This window comes from Scyliorhinus torazame, chromosome 18 (assembly GCF_047496885.1).
Source record: "Scyliorhinus torazame isolate Kashiwa2021f chromosome 18, sScyTor2.1, whole genome shotgun sequence".
In the NCBI taxonomy this organism is placed as follows: Eukaryota; Metazoa; Chordata; class Chondrichthyes; order Carcharhiniformes; family Scyliorhinidae; genus Scyliorhinus; species Scyliorhinus torazame.
This window is the reverse complement of record NC_092724.1, coordinates 87,075,923-87,095,446: the sequence shown is the minus strand read 5'-3', so window position 1 is coordinate 87,095,446 and position 19,524 is coordinate 87,075,923. Positions and strand designations below refer to the sequence as shown.

The 19,524-nt window shown below is 52.6% G+C and overlaps 1 protein-coding gene across 1 annotated transcript in view; it reads left to right on the top strand.

The window, feature by feature from the left end:
- LOC140395344 (HUWE1-associated protein modifying stress responses-like) overlaps positions 1-18,876 on the top strand; it is a 32,757-nt gene extending 13,881 nt beyond the window's left edge. The window contains exons 2-4 of the mRNA XM_072482984.1: positions 2,859-2,945; positions 14,843-15,115; positions 17,532-18,876. Coding sequence (XP_072339085.1) covers positions 2,859-2,945; positions 14,843-15,115; positions 17,532-17,770 — 599 coding nt within the window. The 3' untranslated portion in view covers positions 17,771-18,876. The remainder of the gene's footprint in view (positions 1-2,858; positions 2,946-14,842; positions 15,116-17,531) is intronic.
- Positions 18,877-19,524: the final 648 nt, after the last annotated feature.

Below are 19,524 nucleotides of genomic sequence, written 5' to 3'. Positions count from 1 at the left end.
AGAGAAAAAAAGGAAAAGGAGGGGGGGAGGAGAAAAAGGAAGGGGAGGGGGGAAGAAAAAAGGAAGGGGAGGGGGGAGAAAAAGGAAGGGGAGGGGGGGAGAAAAAAGGAAGGGGAGGGGGGGAGAAAAAAGGAAGGGGAGGGGGGGAGAAAAAGGAAGGGAGGGGGGAGAAAAAGGAAGGGGAGGGGGGGAGAAAAAAGGAAGGGGAGGGGGGAGAAAAAAGGAAGGGGAGGGGGGGAGAAGAAAAAAGGAAGGGGAGGGGGGGGAGGAAAAAAGGAAGGGGAGGGGGGGAGAAAAAAAGGAAGGGGAGGGGGGGAGAAAAAAGGAAGGGGAGGGGGGGAACAGGGGGGCAGGGAGGGGCGGGGGAGAGGAGAGAGGGCGGGGAGAGGAGAGAGGGCGGGGAGAGGAGAGAGGGCGGGGAGAGGAGAGAGGGCGGGAGGAGAGGAGAGAGGGCGGGGAGAGGAGAGAGAGGGCGGGGAGGGGAGAGAGGGCGGGGAGGGGAGAGAGAGGGGACAGGGAGGGGAGAGAGAGGGGGGCAGGGAGGGGGCAGGAGGGGAGAGGGAGGGGGCAGGGAGGGTAGAGAGAGGGGGGCAGAGAGGGAGGAGGGAGAGAGGGAGAGAGGGAGGGAGGGAGGGAGGCGACGAGAGGGAGGGAGGGGAGAGAGGGGGGCCCGAGAGGGGGGGGACCGAGAGGGAGGGGGGGGCAGAGGGGGAGGGGGGGGCAGAGGGGGAGGGGGGGGCAGAGGGGGAGGGGGGGGCAGAGGGGGAGGGGGGGGGCAGAGGGGGAGGGGGGGCAGAGGGGGAGGGGGGGGCAGAGGGGGAGGGGGGGGCAGAGGGGGAGGGGGGGGGGGCAGAGGGGGAGGGGGGGGGCAGAGGGGGAGGGGGGGGGCAGAGGGGGAGGGGGGGGGCAGAGGGGGGAGGGGGGGGGCAGAGGGGGAGGGGGGGGGGGCAGAGGGGGGAGGGGGGGGCAGAGGGGGAGGGGGGGGCAGAGGGGGGGGGGGCAGAGGGGGAGGGGGGGGCAGAGGGGGGGAGGGGGGAGAGGGGGGGCAGAGGGGGAGGGGGGCAGGGAGGGGGGGGAGGGGGGGCAGGGAAGGGGGGGAGGGGGGGCAGGGAGGGAGGGGAGGGGGGGCAGGGAGGGAGAAGGAAGGGGAGAGGGGGGCAGAGAGGGAGGGGGGCAGGGAGGGAGGAAGGGGAGAGGGGGTGCAGAGAGGAGGGAGGGAGAGGGGGGGCAGAGGGAGGAGGGGAGAGGGGGGGCAGAGGGAGGGGGGGGGCAGGGAGGGGAGAGAGAGGGGGGCAGGGAGGGGAGAGAGAGGGGGGCAGGGAGGGGAGAGAGAGGGGGGGCAGGGAGGGGAGAGAGAGGGGGGCAGGGAGGGGAGAGAGAGGGGGGCAGGGAGGGGACGGGAAGGGGAGAGAGGGAGGAGGCAGGGCGGGAGAGGGGGGCAGGGCGAGAGGGGGCGAGAAGGGTAGGGGGGGGCGAGGGAGGGGGGGCGAGGGAGGGGAGGGGGAGGGGGGGGCGAGGGAGGGGGAGGGCGGGGGCGAGGGAGGGGAGGGCGGGGGCGAGGGAGGGAGAGGGCGGGGGCGAGGGAGGGGAGGGGGGGCGAGGGAGGGGAGGGGGGGCGAGGGAGGGGAGGGGGGGGCGAGGGAGGGGAGGGGGGGCGAGGGAGGGGAGGGGGGGGCGGGGGAGGGGAGGGTGGGGCGAGGGAAGGGAGGGGGGGGCGAGGGAAGGGAGGGGAGGGGGGGCGCGAGGAGGGGAGGGGAGGGGGGCGAGGGAGGGGAGGGGGAGTGAGTGGAAGGGGGGCAGGAACAGGGGAAGGATGGCAGGAAAGGGGCGAGAGGGGGGCAGGGAAGGGGGGGGTGAGGGAGGGAGTGGGGCAGGGGATGGAGGGGGAAGGAGGGCAGGAACGGGGGAAAAGAGGGCTGGAACGGGAAGGGGGCAACGGAGGGGAGAGGGGAAGGGGGTAGGAAAGGATGGAGGGGAAGGGGGCAGGAAAGGAGGGGTGGAAGGGGGCAGGAAAGGAGGGACGGGAAGGGGGGCAGGAATGGATGGAGGGGAAGGGGGGGCAGGAATGGATGGAGGGGAAGGGGGGCAGGAATGGATGGAGGGGAAGGGGGGCAGGAAACGAGGGAGGGGAAGGAGGGCAGGAAAGGAGGGAGGGGAAGCGGGCAGGAAAGGAGGGAAGGGGGCAGGGGATGGGGCAGTAGAGGGGGGATGGGAGGGGCGGGAAGGAGGGGAAGTGGGGAAGGGGGCGCAGTCAAGGGGAGGAAACGGTAGGGGACGGGGGAGTAAAGCAGTGGGGGGATGGGAAGAGGTGGAGAGGGCAGAAGAGGCAGAAAGGGGAGTGGGTACAGGTCTGTCACTATAACAGGTGCATGACTGGTGGGTACAGGTCCGTCACTGTATAACACTGGGGTACAGTACAGGTGGTAACAGGTCTGTTACTGTATAGCACTAGGGTAAAGGGCTATCAATGTATAAGACCGGGTACAATACTGGTGGATATAGTTTGTGTTGCACTAGGGCATGCTGTGGTTTGTAGCAGTCCAGTAAACATTATGGGATCAAGTATGATCTTTGTCATGTATTGCTCATTTTCATGATAAGGTTGTTTGAGGAATTTTATGAACAATATCTGTTTATTTATCTCAGTTATTAGTAGTTACTTTATTTCAGTTTGGTTTGTTTTTCCAGCAGGTTCCAATGTTTTTCCAGCAGGTTCCAAATTGGTGCTCAGCTGCTTGACACAAATGAATTGTTCAAAATTGAGTGGAACTGTTTCAATCAGTATTGGGGGGTGGGGGGGTAGAGAATGTGCATTTCAGTTCAGGATTCCAATTGAAGAAATTATGTTGCCTTTTCAGATCGTGTATATGAGCAGCAGCTGGGTATTCAGAGCCTGTGGAAACCATTCCAAGCAGCAGCTACTTCTGTTACTTGTCTGTATAAAGGTACGTTAGCTCACTGCACATCATGTCAAATCATTAGAACCTGGTTGCCCAGCGTCCCATCCCAAATGGTTCCCAGGTTCATGATGTCCAGCAGAATGTTTGTATTTAGTGGCTTGTGTCCCAGGTCTAGTTTGGAAAGGGCCTTTCATTTGATTTAGGCCTGTTGTTTCATCAATGTATAAAATCTTATAGATTAGACCTCACCAAGACATTTCATTGATCAGTAACTCAATCTCAATCACAAAGTGATTATTGAGTTACTGATATAAAATTTACAGTGCAGAAGGAGTCCATTCGGTCCATTGTGTCTGCATCGACCCTTGGAAAGAGCACCAAGCCTCTGCCCTAACCCAGTAACTCCACCTAACCTTTTTGACACTTGAGGGGTAAATTAGCATGGCCAATCCACATAACCACATCTGTGGACTGTGGGAGGAAACCAGACAGATACGGGGGACAAGTGCAAACTCCCCACACACACATCCGAGGCCAGAATTGAACCCGGGTCTCTGGAGCTGTGAGGCAGCAGTGCTAAACATTGAGCCGCCGTGCTGCCCACATGTTACCAAGTGCAGTGTCCTGGCCAGAACAAGTAAGGACTTTTTCAGAACTATTGAACCTGAGCTATGTACTTGGAATTACCTCACCCTGTCCCAAAAAATACTTCATAGGAAGCCACAAGATAATCCACAGTTAATCCCTCACCAACTCCATTTTTGCCTGGATAGCTGAACAAGGGGAAATATATTAAAACAGATGTCAAATAGTAAAGGAATAATTAAATATTATTTTGCACTGCAGTCAGACCTTCGAAAGTGAATGGGTGTGAGCGCGCCTTGCAAGCAACACCCTCTAGTGTGCGTTGAGTGTCGGGGTGTGTGCGTTGAGTGTCGGGGTGTGTGCGTTGAGTGTCGGGGTGTGTGCGTTGAGTGTCGGGGTGTGTGCGTTGAGTGTCGGGGTGTGTGCGTTGAGTGTCGGGGTGTGTGCGTTGAGTGTCGGGGTGTGCGCGTTGAGTGTCGGGGTGTGCGCGTTGAGTGTCGGGGTGTGCGCGTTGAGTGTCGGGGTGTGCGCGTTGAGTGTCGGGGTGTGCGCGTTGAGTGTCGGGGTGTGCGCGTTGAGTGTCGGGGTGTGCGCGTTGAGTGTCGGGGTGTGCGCGTTGAGCGTGCGGGGCGGTGGAGCGCGTTGAGCGTGCGGGGCGGTGGAGCGCGTTGAGCGTGCGGGGCGGTGGAGCGCGTTGAGCGTGCGGGGCGGTGGAGCGCGTTGAGCGTGCGGGGCGGTGGAGCGCGTTGAGCGTGCGGGGCGGTGGAGCGCGTTGAGCGTGCGGGGCGGTGGAGCGCGTTGAGCGTGCGGGGCGGTGGAGCGCGTTGAGCGTGCGGGGCGGTGGAGCGCGTTGAGCGTGCGGGGCGGTGGAGCGCGTTGAGCGTGCGGGGCGGTGGAGCGCGTTGAGCGTGCGGGGCGGTGGAGCGCGTTGAGCGTGCGGGGCGGTGGAGCGCGTTGAGCGTGCGGGGCGGTGGAGCGCGTTGAGCGTGCGGGGCGGTGGAGCGCGTTGAGCGTGCGGGGCGGTGGAGCGCGTTGAGCGTGCGGGGCGGTGGAGCGCGTTGAGCGTGCGGGGCGGTGGAGCGCGTTGAGCGTGCGGGGCGGTGGAGCGCGTTGAGCGTGCGGGGCGGTGGAGCGCGTTGAGCGTGCGGGGCGGTGGAGCGCGTTGAGCGTGCGGGGCGGTGGAGCGCGTTGAGCGTGCGGGGCGGTGGAGCGCGTTGAGCGTGCGGGGCGGTGGAGCGCGTTGAGCGTGCGGGGCGGTGGAGCGCGTTGAGCGTGCGGGGCGGTGGAGCGCGTTGAGCGTGCGGGGCGGTGGAGCGCGTTGAGCGTGCGGGGCGGTGGAGCGCGTTGAGCGTGCGGGGCGGTGGAGCGCGTTGAGCGTGCGGGGCGGTGGAGCGCGTTGAGCGTGCGGGGCGGTGGAGCGCGTTGAGCGTGCGGGGCGGTGGGGCGCGTTGAGCGTGCGGGGCGGTGGGGCGCGTTGAGCGTGCGGGGCGGTGGGGCGCGTTGAGCGTGCGGGGCGGTGGGGCGCGTTGGAGCGTGCGGGGCGGTGGGGCGCGTTGGAGCGTGCGGGGCGGTGGGGCGCGTTGGAGCGTGCGGGGCGGTGGGGCGCGTTGGAGCGTGCGGGGCGGTGGGGCGCGTTGGAGCGTGCGGGGCGGTGGGGCGCGTTGGAGCGTGCGGGGCGGTGGGGCGCGTTGGAGCGTGCGGGGCGGTGGGGCGCGTTGGAGCGTGCGGGGCGGTGGGGCGCGTTGGAGCGTGCGGGGCGGTGGGGCGCGTTGGAGCGTGCGGGGCGGTGGGGCGCGTTGGAGCGTGCGGGGCGGTGGGGCGCGTTGGAGCGTGCGGGGCGGTGGGGCGCGTTGGAGCGTGCGGGGCGGTGGGGCGCGTTGGAGCGTGCGGGGCGGTGGGGCGCGTTGGAGCGTGCGGGGCGGTGGGGCGCGTTGGAGCGTGCGGGGCGGTGGGGCGCGTTGGAGCGTGCGGGGCGGTGGGGCGCGTTGGAGCGTGCGGGGCGGTGGGGCGCGTTGGAGCGTGCGGGGCGGTGGGGCGCGTTGGAGCGTGCGGGGCGGTGGGGCGCGTTGGAGCGTGCGGGGCGGTGGGGCGCGTTGGAGCGTGCGGGGCGGTGGGGCGCGTTGGAGCGTGCGGGGCGGTGGGGCGCGTTGGAGCGTGCGGGGCGGTGGGGCGCGTTGGAGCGTGCGGGGCGGTGGGGCGCGTTGGAGCGTGCGGGGCGGTGGGGCGCGTTGGAGCGTGCGGGGCGGTGGGGCGCGTTGGAGCGTGCGGGGCGGTGGGGCGCGTTGGAGCGTGCGGGGCGGTGGGGCGCGTTGGAGCGTGCGGGGCGGTGGGGCGCGTTGGAGCGTGCGGGGCGGTGGAGCGCGTTGGAGCGTGCGGGGCGGTGGAGCGCGTTGGAGCGTGCGGGGCGGTGGAGCGCGTTGGAGCGTGCGGGGCGGTGGAGCGCGTTGGAGCGTGCGGGGCGGTGGAGCGCGTTGAGCGTGGCGTGCGCGCGTGCCCTGGAGCAGCAAACAATTCTGCTCCCTTACGTCTAAGGCCACGGACATGATTTTGACTAACAGGTACAAGGGTTGCAGGCTGGATGGGGAAACTGACCATAACACCGTGGTGCAGCTGTGATGGGGCGATCTGAAGATTATGTACATCTCATGGCTGGAGAAGAGCTTGGAACAGGGTAATCCAGCAACCGTGAAGTAATAGTGATATATTTCCAAGTCAGGATGGTGCGTGACTTGAAAGGGAATTTGCAGTTGGTTATGTTCCCATGTGTCTGCTGCACTTGCCCTTCTAGATGGTCATAATCGTGGGTTTGGAAGATACTGTCTAAGGAGCCTTGGTCAGTTCCTGCAGTGCATCTTGTAGATGATACACCCTGCTGCTACTGTTCGTCAGTGGTGGAGGGAATGAATAAGATCATAAGAAATAGGAGCAGAATTAGCCCACTCGGCCCATCGAGTCTGCTCCGCCATTCGATCATGGCTGATATTTTTCTCATCCCCATTCTCCTGCCTTCTTCCCATAACCCCTGATCCCATTATTAATCAAGAACCTATCTATCTCTGTTTTAAAGACACTCAGTGATTTGGCCTCCACAGCCTTCTGCAGCAAAGAGTTCCACAGATTTAACACCCTCTGGCTGAAGAAATTTCTTCTCATCGCTGTTTTAAAGGATCATCCCTTTTACTCTGAGATTATGTCCTCTGCTTCTAGTTTTTCCTACAAGTGGAAACATTCTCTCCAAATCCACTCCAGGCCACGCAGTATCCTGTAAGTTTTAATAAGATCCCCCCTCATCCTTCTAAACTCCAACGAGTATGACCAGAGCCTTATATAGCCTCAGAAGTACATCCCTGGTCTTGTATTCTAGCCCTCTCGACATGAATGCTAACATTGCATTTGCCTTCCTAACTGCTGACTGAACCTGCATGTTAACCTTAAGAGAATCGTGAACAAGGACTCCCAAGTCCTTTTGTGCCTCTGATTTCCTAAGCATCTTCCCATTTAGAAAATAGTCTATGCCTCCATTTCTCCTTCCAAAGTGCATAACCTCACACTTTTCCACATTATATTCCATCTGCCACTTCTTTGCCCACCCTCCTAGCCTGTCCAAGTCCTTCTGCAGCCCACCTGCTTCCTCAATACAACCTGCCCCTCTACAGATCTTTGTATCATCTGCAAACTTAGCAACAATGCCTTTAGTTTCTTCCTCCAGATCATTAATGTATATTGTAAAAAGTTGTGTTCCCAGCACAGACCCCTGAGGCACACCACTAGTCACTGGCTGGCATCCTGAAAAGGACCCCTTTATCCCCACTCTCTGCCTTCTGCCAGTCAGCCAATCTTCTATCCATGCCAGGATCTTACACTTAACACCATGGGCAGATTTGTCAGGCATGACCTCCCCTTGACGAAGCTATGCTGACTCAGTCCTATTTTACCATGCACTTCCCAGTACTCCGCGATTAATAATGGTCTCTAAAGTCTTACCAATGACTGAAGTCAGGCTAACCGGCCTACAATTTCCCATCTTCTGCCTCCCTCCCTTAAACAGTGGTGTTACATTAGCTACTTTCCAGTCCTCTGGGACCCTTCCTGCCTTCAGTGATTCCTGAAAGATCATCACCAATGCCTCCACAATCTCCTCAGCTATCTCTTTTAGAACCCTGGGGTGTAGTCCATCCGGTCCAGGTGATTTATCCACCTTCAGACCTTTTAGTTTCCCCAGAACCTTCTCCTTGGTAATGGTCACTGCACTCACCTCTGCCTCCTGGAGCTCTGGCTTCCTACTGGTGTCTTCCACCGTGAAAACTGATGCAACGTTTGTGGATGGGGTGCCAATTAGGGCGACTTTGTCCTGGATAACGTTGAGCTTCTTGAGTGTCGTTGCAGCTGCACTCTCGAACAAACATAGAACATACAGTGCAGAAGGAGGCCATTCGGCCCATGGAGTCTGCCCCGACCCACTTAAGCCCCCACTTCCACCCTATCCCTGTAACCCAATAACCCCATCTAACCTTTTTGGTCACTAAGGGCAATTTATCATGGCCAATCCACCTAACCTGCATATCTTTGGACTGTGGGAGGAAACCGGAGCACCCGGAGGAAACCCGCGCAGACGGGGAGAACGTGCACACTCCGCACAGACAGTGACCCATCGGGGAATCGAACCTGGGACCCTGGCGCTGTGAAACCACAGTGCTATCCACTTGTGCTACCCCACTCATCCAGTCAAGTGGTGAATCTTCCATCACACTCCTGACTTGTGCCTTGTGGACAAGCTTTGGTGAGTCAGGAGGTGAGTTACTCGCCATAGGATTCGTAGCCTCTGACCTGCTCTTGTAGCCACAGTATTTATATGGCTCCTCCAGTTTAGTGACTGGTCAATGGTTAGAATCTCTTTTATTAGAGATGGTCATTGCCTGGCACTTGTGTAGCCTGAATGTTATTTGTCAGCCCAAGCCTGAATGTTGTACAGATCTTGCTGCATCTGCACATGGACTGTTTCACTAGCCCCCCCCCCCCCCCCCCCCCCCCACTACAATCAATCCCTATACACACATGTCTCTGGCAAAATTTGGCGCCAATGCCATCTACACGTTTGCTGGTGATTCGGCTATAGTGGGTTGGATCTCGAATAATTATGAATCAGAGTACAGGAGGGAGACAGAGAACCTAGTGGCATATGTAACTACAACAATCTCTCCCTCAACGTCAGCAAACTAAGGAGCTGGTGATTGACTTTAGGAAGCGAAGTACTGTACACACTCCTGTCTGCATCAATGGTGCCAAGGTGGAGATGGTTGACAGCTTCAAATTCCGAGGTGTGCATATCAACAATCTGTCCTGGTTTACCCATGTCGACACTACGACTAAGCAAGCACAACAGTGCTTATACTTCCTCAAGAAAAGAAGGAAATTCGGCATGTCCACATTGACTCTTACCTTTACAGATGTACCATTGAAAGCACCCACAGCCTGGTATGCAACTGATCGGCCCAAGACCGTAAGAAATGCCGACAAAAAAGCCCTTGGTGGGCTTTTTGGTTGGCATGGACAGGTTTGGGCCGAAGGGCCTGTCTCCATGCCGTAGATTTTGTTTCTATGAAACTACAGAGTCGTGAACACAGCCCAGTCCATGATGTGAAGCCGCCTTCCATTCATTGACTCTGTCTACACCTCCCCCTGTCATGGGAAAGTGGGCAGCATAATCAAAGATCCCTCCCACCTGGGTATTTCTCTTTTCCAATCTCTTCCATTGGGCAGGAAATATAAAAGCCTGAGAACACGCAGTATTAGGTTCAAAAACAGCTTCCCCGCTGTTACCAGATGCCAGAATGACCCTTTTATGGATTGAACTGATCTCTTTGCACACCTTCTCTACTGAGCAGTACTACACTCCGTATGCGTCACCTGATGCCTATGTCTGTATATTTACGATGTGTATTTGTGTGTCCTATGATTTTGCATGTATGGAACGATCTGTCTGGACTGTACGCAGAACAATACTTTTCACTGTACCTCGGTACATGTGACGATAAGTAAAATCCAAATCATTACCTGAGGTATCAGGAATGGTGCTGAACATAGTGCAGTCATCAGTGAACATCCCCACTTCTGATCTGATGGACGGAAGGTCATTGGTGAAGCAGCTGAAGATGGTTGGGCTGAGGGCATTACTCTGAAGAACTCCTGCATTGATGTCCCGGGACTGAGGTGATTGACCTCAAACAACCACAACCTCCTTCCTTTGTGCCAGGTATGACTCCAACCAGTGGAGAGTTTTCCCCCTGATTCCCATTGACTCTAGTTTTGTTGGGGCTCCTTGATGCCAAGGTCAAATGGTGCCTTGATGTCAAGGGCAACTCGAGTTCAGCTTTTTTGTTCATGTTTGAAACAAGGCTGTTATGAGGTCAAGAGGTGAGTGGCCCTGGCAGAGCGTCAGGGAGCAGGTTATTGCTGAGTAAGCGCTGATTGATGGCACTGATGCTCCCTTCCATCACTTTACTACTGATCGCGAATAGGCTGATGGGGTGGTAATTGGTTGGGATGGATTTGCAGTATTTCTTGTGTACAGGATATACCTGGGCAATTTTCCACATTGCTGGGTAGATGCCAGATTTGTAGCTGTAATGGAACAGCTTGGCTAGATAAATTGCTAGATTGGGTGCAGCAAGTTCTGGAGCACAAGTCTTCTGTGCTATTACCTGCGTATTTTCAGGCCCATAGCCGTTGCAGTATCCAGTGCCTTCAGCCGTTTCTTGATATCACATGAAGTGAATCGAATTGGCTGAAGACTGACATCTGTGATGCTGAGGACCTCCAGAGGAAGCCGAGATGGATCATCCACTTGGCACTTCCGGCTGAAGATTGTAGCATATTTTTCAGCCTTTTGCACTGATGTACTGGGCTCCTCCGTCATTGAGGATGGAGATATTTGTGGAGCCTGCTCCTCCAGTGAGTTGTTTAATTGCCTGCCACCATTCATGGCTGGATGTGGCAGGACTATACAGTGAATGGTAGAACCCTCAAGAGTATTGAAAGTCAAAGAGATCTAGGAGTACAGGTCCACAGGTCATTGAAAGTGGCAACACAGGTGGAGAAGGTAGTCAAGAAGGCATATGGCATGCTGGCCTTCATTGGCCGGGGCATTGAGTATAAGAATTGGCAAGTCATGTTGCAGCTGTATAGAACCTTAGTTAGGCCACACTTGGAGTATAGTGTTCAATTCTGGTCGCCACACTACCAGAAGGATGTGGAGGCTTTAGAGAGGGTGCAGAAGAGATTTACCAGAATGTTGCCTGGTATGGAGGGCATAAGCTATGAGGAGCGGTTGAATAAACTCGGTTTGTTCTCACTGGAACGAAGGAGGTTGAGGGGCGACCTGATAGAGGTATACAAAATTATGAGGGGCATAGACAGAGTGGATAGTCAGAGGCTTTTCCCCAGGGTAGAGGGGTCAATTACTAGGGGGCATAGGTTTAAGGTGAGAGGGGCAAGGTTTAGAGTAGATGTACGAGGCAAGTTTTTTACGCAGAGGGTAGTGGGTACCTGGAACTCGCTACCGGAGGAGGTAGTGGAAGCAGGGACGATAGGGACATTTAAGGGGCATCTTGACAAATATATGACTAGGATGGGAATAGAAGGATACGGACCCAGGAAGTGTAGAAGATTGTAGTTCAGTCGGGCAGTATGGTCGGCACGGGCTTGGAGGGCCGAAGGGCCTGTTCCTGTGCTGTACATTTCTTTGTTCTTTGTCTTTGTTCTTGACTGCAGAGCTTAGATCTGATTCGTTGGTTGTGGGATCGCTTCACTTGCTGCTTATGCTGTTTGGCATGCAAGTAGTCCTGTGTTGTAGCTTCACCAGGTTGACACAATTTTTCTGACTTGGTAGAGTCTTGAGGAACGATGAAACTCACCAAGCCATGATTTTTAAAAATGTTTTTTATTCATTCACGGGATGTGGGTGTCGCTGGTTACGTCAGCATTTGTTCATCACTAGTTGCCCTTCAGAAGGTGGTGGCGAGTTGCCGCCTTGAACCGCTGCAATCCCCGAGATGTAGGTGTATACCCACTGTACTGTTAGGGAGGGAGTTCTACGATGTTGCCCCAGCAACCGTGAAGGAGCAGCGATATATTTCCAAGCCAGGGTGGTGACATTACAGGTTGTGGTTGAGTACAATTTTGCTGCTGATGACCCACTGCTCCTCATGGATGCCCAGTCTTGAGTTGCTAGTTCTGTTTGAAGTCTATCCCGTTTACACAGTGCCATACAACATGATGGAAGGTTTCCTCAATGTGAAGACGCGACTTCGTCTCCACAAGGACTGTGTTGTGGTCGCTCCTACCGATACTGTCATGGACAGATGCAGGCAGGTTGGTGAGAATGAGGTCACGTATGTTTTTCCCTCTTGTTGATTCCCTCCGCACCTGCTGCTATGTCCTTCCGGACTCGACCAGCTCAGTCAGCACTGGTGCTGAGGGAGTTTGAGAAATTATGTTCTAAATTAATGGGTATTGCTAAGCCACATGCAAATCAGCATAGGGTCAAATAGATCAGAGAATTAAATGTGTGATTCCGAGTGATATGGAAAGAAGGAATTTTGATTCATGAGAAACTGACACCAGTACTGGGCAACGTGGTAGCTGGACTATTGTGGGGGACTTTATTTATTCTCGGCTGTAATGAGTGTCCTCGTGAATCATGTAACAGCTGAGGATAGGGATTTAAATTGAGCCGCGCGAGGGGTAGGTGTATGGAGGCTGAGAAAAATTGATGCAGTAGAATAGAGTTAAAGTAAAGTCAAAGGCACTTTGTTTGTCATAAGAGACAAACTAACAACACAAATATAGATGAATGTGTTCGATCAAATCACATTGCAGAGACATAGTTGCAAGGTGGCCAAGGTCGGTAAATAAATATTCAAGGGTACACAGCATTTTGAAAAGACAGACAGCATGGAAGAGGAGGACTGGCCATGATGGCATCTTGCTATTGTTAACTTCATTCCTTACTAACAAGGTGACCCCGCCTCCTCTGCCCATCTGACTGTCCTTTCGATAGGACACATGTCCTTGGATATTTAGATCCCAGCCTGATCCCCACAGCATTGTACCTGCCAATTTTAATGTGTGCAACAAGCTAGCCATAGGAGGCTCACAAGAATGATCCTTGGAATGAAGAGTGGTTGGAACTCTGGGTCTGTACTCATTGGATTTTGGAAAGATGAAGGGGATCTTATTGGAACTCACAGGATACTGTGACGCCTGGATAGAGTGGATGTGAAGAGGATGCTTCCTCTAGTAGGAAAAACTAGAACCAGAAGGCACAGCCTCAAACTGAAAGGACGATCCTTTAAAATAGAGATGAGGAATTTCTTCAGCCAGATGGTGGTGAATCAGTGGAACTTGTTGCCGCAGAAGGCAGTGGAGACCAAATCACCAAGATAGATAGGTTCTTGATTAATGAGTACTTGGACAGGGTAGGAGAATGGGGATGAGAAAAATATCAGCCATGATTGAATGGCGGAGCAGACACGATGGGCCGAGTGGCCTAATTCTGCTCCTATGTCTTATGAGAACAACGTTGGGGAAGGGAGATTTTGCCAGTATAAGACACCAATGACATATCCGGGGGTGGGGTGGCAAGCAAGAAGCTAATTCAAGTATTTTGACCAAGTATTTAATATCAGCAGGGGAAAATATTGGAGAAACTTAAGTACAAAAAGCCAACAAATTCCCATACCCGAAGAGTGATAGTTCTAGAGATAGTGGATGCATTGGTTATGATTTTCCAGAACTCCTTGTATTCTAGAATCATCCCAGTGCATTTGAAGTTAGTAAATGTGACATTGCTGTTCAAGAGAAAGGGAACGAAAACAATGGAATTACAGGACAGCAGATTATAATGTGTATCATAGATGTGGGGTGGGGGACAATAGATGGCACATTCTGGAATTTTCAAAACGCAATGGTCCCAGACACAAGGATAGTATTCAAGATGAGGCTTGTGGGGTTTGGGTTAATATATTAATATGGATGGATTGGTTAATGGAAAGGAAGCAGAGCATAGGGATGTATGAGAGATTTTCAGTTGGTAGCCTGTAACTTGGTGTGCCACAAGGATCTCCGCTATTTACAATCTGTATTAATGACTTGGACAAGAGACAGCATAGTGAATGTGGGAATGTAAGCTGTGAGGTGAACATAGGCTACACTGAGTGGGTAACAAGATGTCAGATGCGGTAGAATGTGGGGAATTGAGATGATTCACTTTGATTGTAAGAATAGAAAAACAGTTAAATAGACCAAAACATTTAAATGATCAAAGAGAATTGAGCAGCATGCAAGTAGGGAGGCAAATGACATGTTGACCTTTATTGCAAGCGGACTGGAGTACAAGATTTAAAAACACCGTTGAGACTTTTTGAACTGAAATGTTGCTGAGGAATAATCAAGTTTAGAGGTAACAAGGTTTTCAGCAGCAGCAGGGATTTGAGTTGGGTGATGTCCGGGGTCCCCCTGATGGGAGTGCCGATAGTATGATTCAGCTGGAGACAGTGACCAGGGAGCAGTCAGGGAAGTTGGACCACATAACGACTCTGAAATCCAGCTCCTCTCTGTCAAAACTGCTTACTCATCTTTCTCTAGTTTCTCTCCTATCTCTCCTCACATCCACAAGATCAACTGTCTGCTCCCTCAATCCAACTTCCCTTTCTGGCCCTATGTTTATTGTTAATGGCTTTCCCTTTTCAGGTATGTGGTTCCCTCTCCCTTGACTCCTCAAAAAACCCACCTCTCTGTCCTTTGCCAATCACTGCCCCGTTTCAAATCTCCATTTTGTTTCATTTCAAATCCTTGAATGTGTCATCACCTCCTAATCCATGTTTGAATGCCTTCAATCAGATTTCTGCTCCTGTCATAGCACTTTATTAAAATCACAAATGACATTTGTGTGGTAAACAATCCCTTCTTGGCCTGTCTGCAGCCTTTTTGACACCGTTAACCACACCATCCTCTTCAGCACCTCTGTTGTCATCAGTTGGGTGGGTCTACCCTCACCTAGTTCCATTTTTATCTGTCCGCCCACCATTCCAACACTGGTTTCCCTGAGGTCTATGCTTGCTGACCCGCCACCCCCATTTATCATTTACATGTTGCCCCTCTACGTCGTCCAAAAATACATTGGTTACTGGTCTGAAGCCCATTGTCTTCTTCACTGGACCCCATGTGCATTTGGTTTAATCTTTTGTCATTTAGGTGCCGAGCACCTTTTGAAAGTAGACTCTGTAGGAAGGCTCTGCTGTGTCACCATGGTAACTTGATCTACACCCATGATCTAACATTCACCTTTCCCTTTCCAGATGGGATTGAGGCCTACCGAGCGAGCTTGGATTTGGGCGTGCAGGCAGGCTATCAGAGGAGAAACAAGGAAATGCTGGCTTGGGTGAAAAAAAGGAGACACATCATCCATCGAGAGGACTTGCTCAGCTTCCTGTGTAGGAAGTCTCCACCCTCGCGGAACAGCAGACTGGCACCTCGGCTAAACATACCCTCTTCAGTGTTGGCACAGGAAGATTCAAACAGGACTGCTGAGGGTGACCTGCAGGCATTTACTGATGCCATTGCTGTGCATGGTAAATGAAAGGTTATTAAGAATGGTTTCTGACTGACGTCACCTCCCAATTGGGCCTTTTTTGAGAGACGCGAGGTTATAAACTGGTATTGGACTGCTTGACACTGAGATTAGTCTTATAAGACAACATCACAGGCTTATTTTCTCTGCCAGAACCTTGTTGTGACCTTCTGCACACTTCATCCCAACTGAACTCTGCCATTGCCCTGCTTGGTCCCTCAAGTTCAGCATTGCACAGCAGATATTTTATTACTGCCACTAGAGTATTCTGTTGTCATTCCTGATCATAGAATTTACAGTGCAGAAGGAGGCCATTCGGCCCATCGAGTCTGCACCGGCTCTTGGAAAGAGCACCCTACCCTATCCCCATAACACAGTATCCCCACCCAACACTAAGGGAAATTTATCACGGCCAATCCACCTAACCTGCACATCTTTGGACTGTGGGAGGAAACCGGAGCACCCAGAGGAAACCCACGCACACACTGGGAGGATGTGCAGATAGTGACCCAAGCCGGAATCGAACCTGGGACCCTGGAGCTGTGAAGCAATTGTGCTATCCACAATGCTACCGTGCTGGAGCTCCCTCCACTTTGTGCACCCACCTCCTCCAATTATCTCTTTAAAAAGCCACTGAATATATGTTTGGCCACTGTCCAAACACTAATTAATTTTCTCTTTCTCCCCACTACCTCTGAAGCTCACACCGATGTTTCAGGGTTAATAACAACAGAATCTGAGATAAAAGCAAACGACTCGGCTGCTGGAATCTGAAACAAAAACAGAAAATGCTGGACAATCTCTGGTCTGACAGCATCTTGTGGCGAGAGAAGGGAGCTAACGTTTCGAGTCTGGATGACTGTGCTTGAATCTGAGACATGTTTAAATAAATATCCTGTGGTCTCCCAGCTTTTTTAACATCCCTTTCTCTCTCTCCCCCCCCCCCCCCCTCCCCCGCCAAACCACGGTAAGACAGTCCGTATGTTGGGTGTACGAGACAGTCTGCAATGCTTTGCCTGCCTTCCAAGGCCTGTTGGTGCACTGTCTTGCTTTGTCTTTGTGGTGTCTTGTATACCTGGCATTTGGACACTGTTAAACTGGAAGTTTAAACACTTGACTGCAAAATCAGACTACCGGACCATTTGATTTTAAATCCCAGCTGTTTACTTTTAATCAACCTACTCAATTGTTGGACCAGAAGATGCACCTGCCTTCTAAACCAACAGACCGAGTCAAGTGGTATATAGAACCATGGAATTCCTACAGTGCAGGAGAAGGCCATTCGGCCCAGCAAGTCTGCACCCACCCTCTGAAAGAGCACCCTGCCTAGGTCCGCACCCTGCCCTATCGCCGTAACCCGCCCTGACCTGCATCTTTGGACGCTAAGGGGCAATTTAGCATGGCCGATCCACCTATACACAACTCTGGATTATATTTTATAACATGACCTAAATTCTGCAATATTGGGAGGAAACCTTTAAAGGAAGCCTACTGGGTGATTTTTGGGAGGTCAGATTAATACCATTTTATCCAGGAATGGAGTACTTTTCAAGGGCTTGGTAGAGAGGGAAAGTAATCCATTATTTCCACCCCAAGCCCGACTCAGTGAAGGGGCTTTGAGTATGCCTTTAATTATAGAACAAACATTTTTAGCCAATTGACCCATTGTGTCACTGCTGGCTGTTGACTGGAGCAATTCCAATCTAATCCCACTTCCCTTCTGTCCCCATAGGTCTTTCCCCGCTTCAAATATTTATTAATTATCACGAAAAAGATGCAATGATCTCTGCCTCAACTTTTCCCTGTGTCAAAAGAGATTGTTCCTAACCCTTTTTGCTCTTAATGAGATATTTATAATTCATGTCTTCTCAGTTCCAGCTCCTCGCACAGAATCTTCCCCTCCATCACTTCATAATTTTAAATGCCCAGTTAAATCTTCCCTTAAGTCTCTGCTACCACGGAGACTGTCCTGGGTATCAAGTCTCTAATGATTATAGCTTCTCATCCTGGTGAATCTATGCTGGAAGTTCTCTGGATTTAATGACTTCTGGAATGGGTCACCTAATATTACACAGAGTTCTGGAACTGGCCTGATCATTCTCTTGAACAAATAGATCATTCCTCGTACAAGTAGATCATTCCCTCTTTGCACTTGCACATGCTGTTCCTGGATATAAACACCAGTATGGTATCGCTCTTCATTATTGCCCCTCATGTTAGGGAATTATGTATTTGACTGGTCCCTTTACTTGGTTTGACTGATCCACCATACTGGCTGTGGTGGAGGGCTCTTGTCCCATCCCCCTGACTGCTTGAAGGACAGCATAATGTTGGTCTCTGGGTGGAAGAGGGAGAATGTGGCCTTGATTTATAGTTTTTCTTCTGTCTTGCTGTTCCCATTTCCCCCCAACCCACAGGCCTCAGTGGCGCCATGGCGAACGTCAGCATGCGCTCAGGAACGCCTGGGTCGCCAACGCACGCAGGCAGCAACTCTGCTTCGGTGCGCAGGCGCGGTAGCCTGCAGGACGTGGACTTAAATAGCTTTATAGCTGAAGAGATGGCCCGCCACCTGGACAGCTCGAGGAAGAGAGCTCCAGCCCAATGCAGCGACGTCATCACCGAATCACCCAGTCACAAGCGAAGCCGGATGCTATGAATGGACGAAGAAGCAAGTTCCTGAACAGCCGGAGGTAATCCTGCTCGTCGGGCACCTGGGCAGTTGAAGCAGGGAATAGTAGGAACCAAAAACATACAAGTAAACCTTTGGCCAAACTTTGGAACAAATGTTTATGAAATAAAAGTGTATTGTGATTACTTCAATTTTGCGACACACTCGTACTTGAAAATGCAATATCAAAGTGGGTTTTTAAAGGGCATTATGAAGATTTTGATCTAAGTCTTGCCTGCAAACTGCATTACATGGCTCAGTTATGTATTTTTTGTTTTCTTTTTGTAATTTTCTTTTGGCACTTTATTTAACAGTAATTTTGAGAATTGTTTGTCACAACCTGACTCTCAATTACTTGACCCCGCATGGCTCCCGGTGCCTATGTACCAGGCTGTGTGCCATCCTTCCATCACCTTACTGTCACTTGGTCTATTTTTGATCGCTGGGTATTTCGTCCTTAAAATCATGACGGTGAACATTTCTCAGACGGTCAGTTATTGTCAGTGACCAAGAACAATTGGGACACTTGTGCTGAGGGTACTTGATCCACCTCTGGCATACCCATGTGTCCTGAAATGGGATATTTGCAAAGTTGTTGAGATACAGTACCACCAGCACATCACCGAACATGGGTGACAGAAACCAGAGTGTAGGACGTTTGTCCATCTACACTCGCCGGAAAATGGGCTTAATGTGCACGAAAACGTGCTGTTAACTGATAATTTACCAAGACTATCAACTGGCATGTCTGTAAAGAGATCGCTGCATTCTGTGCCTGCTGTTTCCGAGTCCCTCAGTGTCTTCATTTAAAACCAGATTACCTTGATCTTGCACCTCAAAGGGTAAACCATATACTCTCAGCCTTTAAGGTTACAGTACTCATGACTGTAAAGTAGTGTGACTCTGAGAAAGCTGTGTAAGTGAATGTTCCTTTGCTGACCGTTGCATTGTCCTGGTCATGGAGAGTCAAGTAATTGTGAAAGGGGTTTAAAATGTTAATCATACCTGTTTAAATTGTGCAAAACTTTGAATTGCAATGTCCTGGCTAATCACAGTTGTGAATCCAATAAATACTGAAGCATCAAATCTCTCAACCGGTCTTGAGTCTCTCCCTCCTTCACTTGAAGACGTTGGGTTGCACGGTCAGTCGCAATAATGGGCTGAACTCCAGGTGCTATTAGAGTTTAGGACCCATTGGAAGTCCTGACGTGCTCACATGCAGTCTATTGCCTGGGAAGTTTACGTTTAATGGGCTGGATTGTTCTCTCCCACGCACTGCACCAATGTCTCTTACCCTGATTCCACTGAGACTTGGCACCAACCCCAGAAATGTTGCACTGTTTCATCCCTGGAGTAACTCCGTGATTCACCCGGCTTAAGACCTTGAGAAACTTGCCTGAATACTGCAGCTAGTGTAAAAAAGAGACATTCTCTGTGCTGCTCATCTTTGCTGTTTTTCTTCGCCAGTGTTTCCCTTGAAACCCATAACTGCTGCAACTGAGGTTGGAAGTCCTGGCTGGAAGGGTGCAGAAAGTTCAGGGTGCAGAGATCTTTGCAGTCAGCAGAGATTGCCCTGCTGCCTCTGCACGCAAGACCTGGGCAATTGAGTTCTGTTGGGATTGAGTCCTAAGGGTCCACCTCTATCTCTGTTTTCCAACCTGCTCCACTTCTGGTCTTAAACAGCGAGTTTAACCATGGGGTGCATTGCATGAGTTAATCCTATTGTCATTTGATGTTCACGT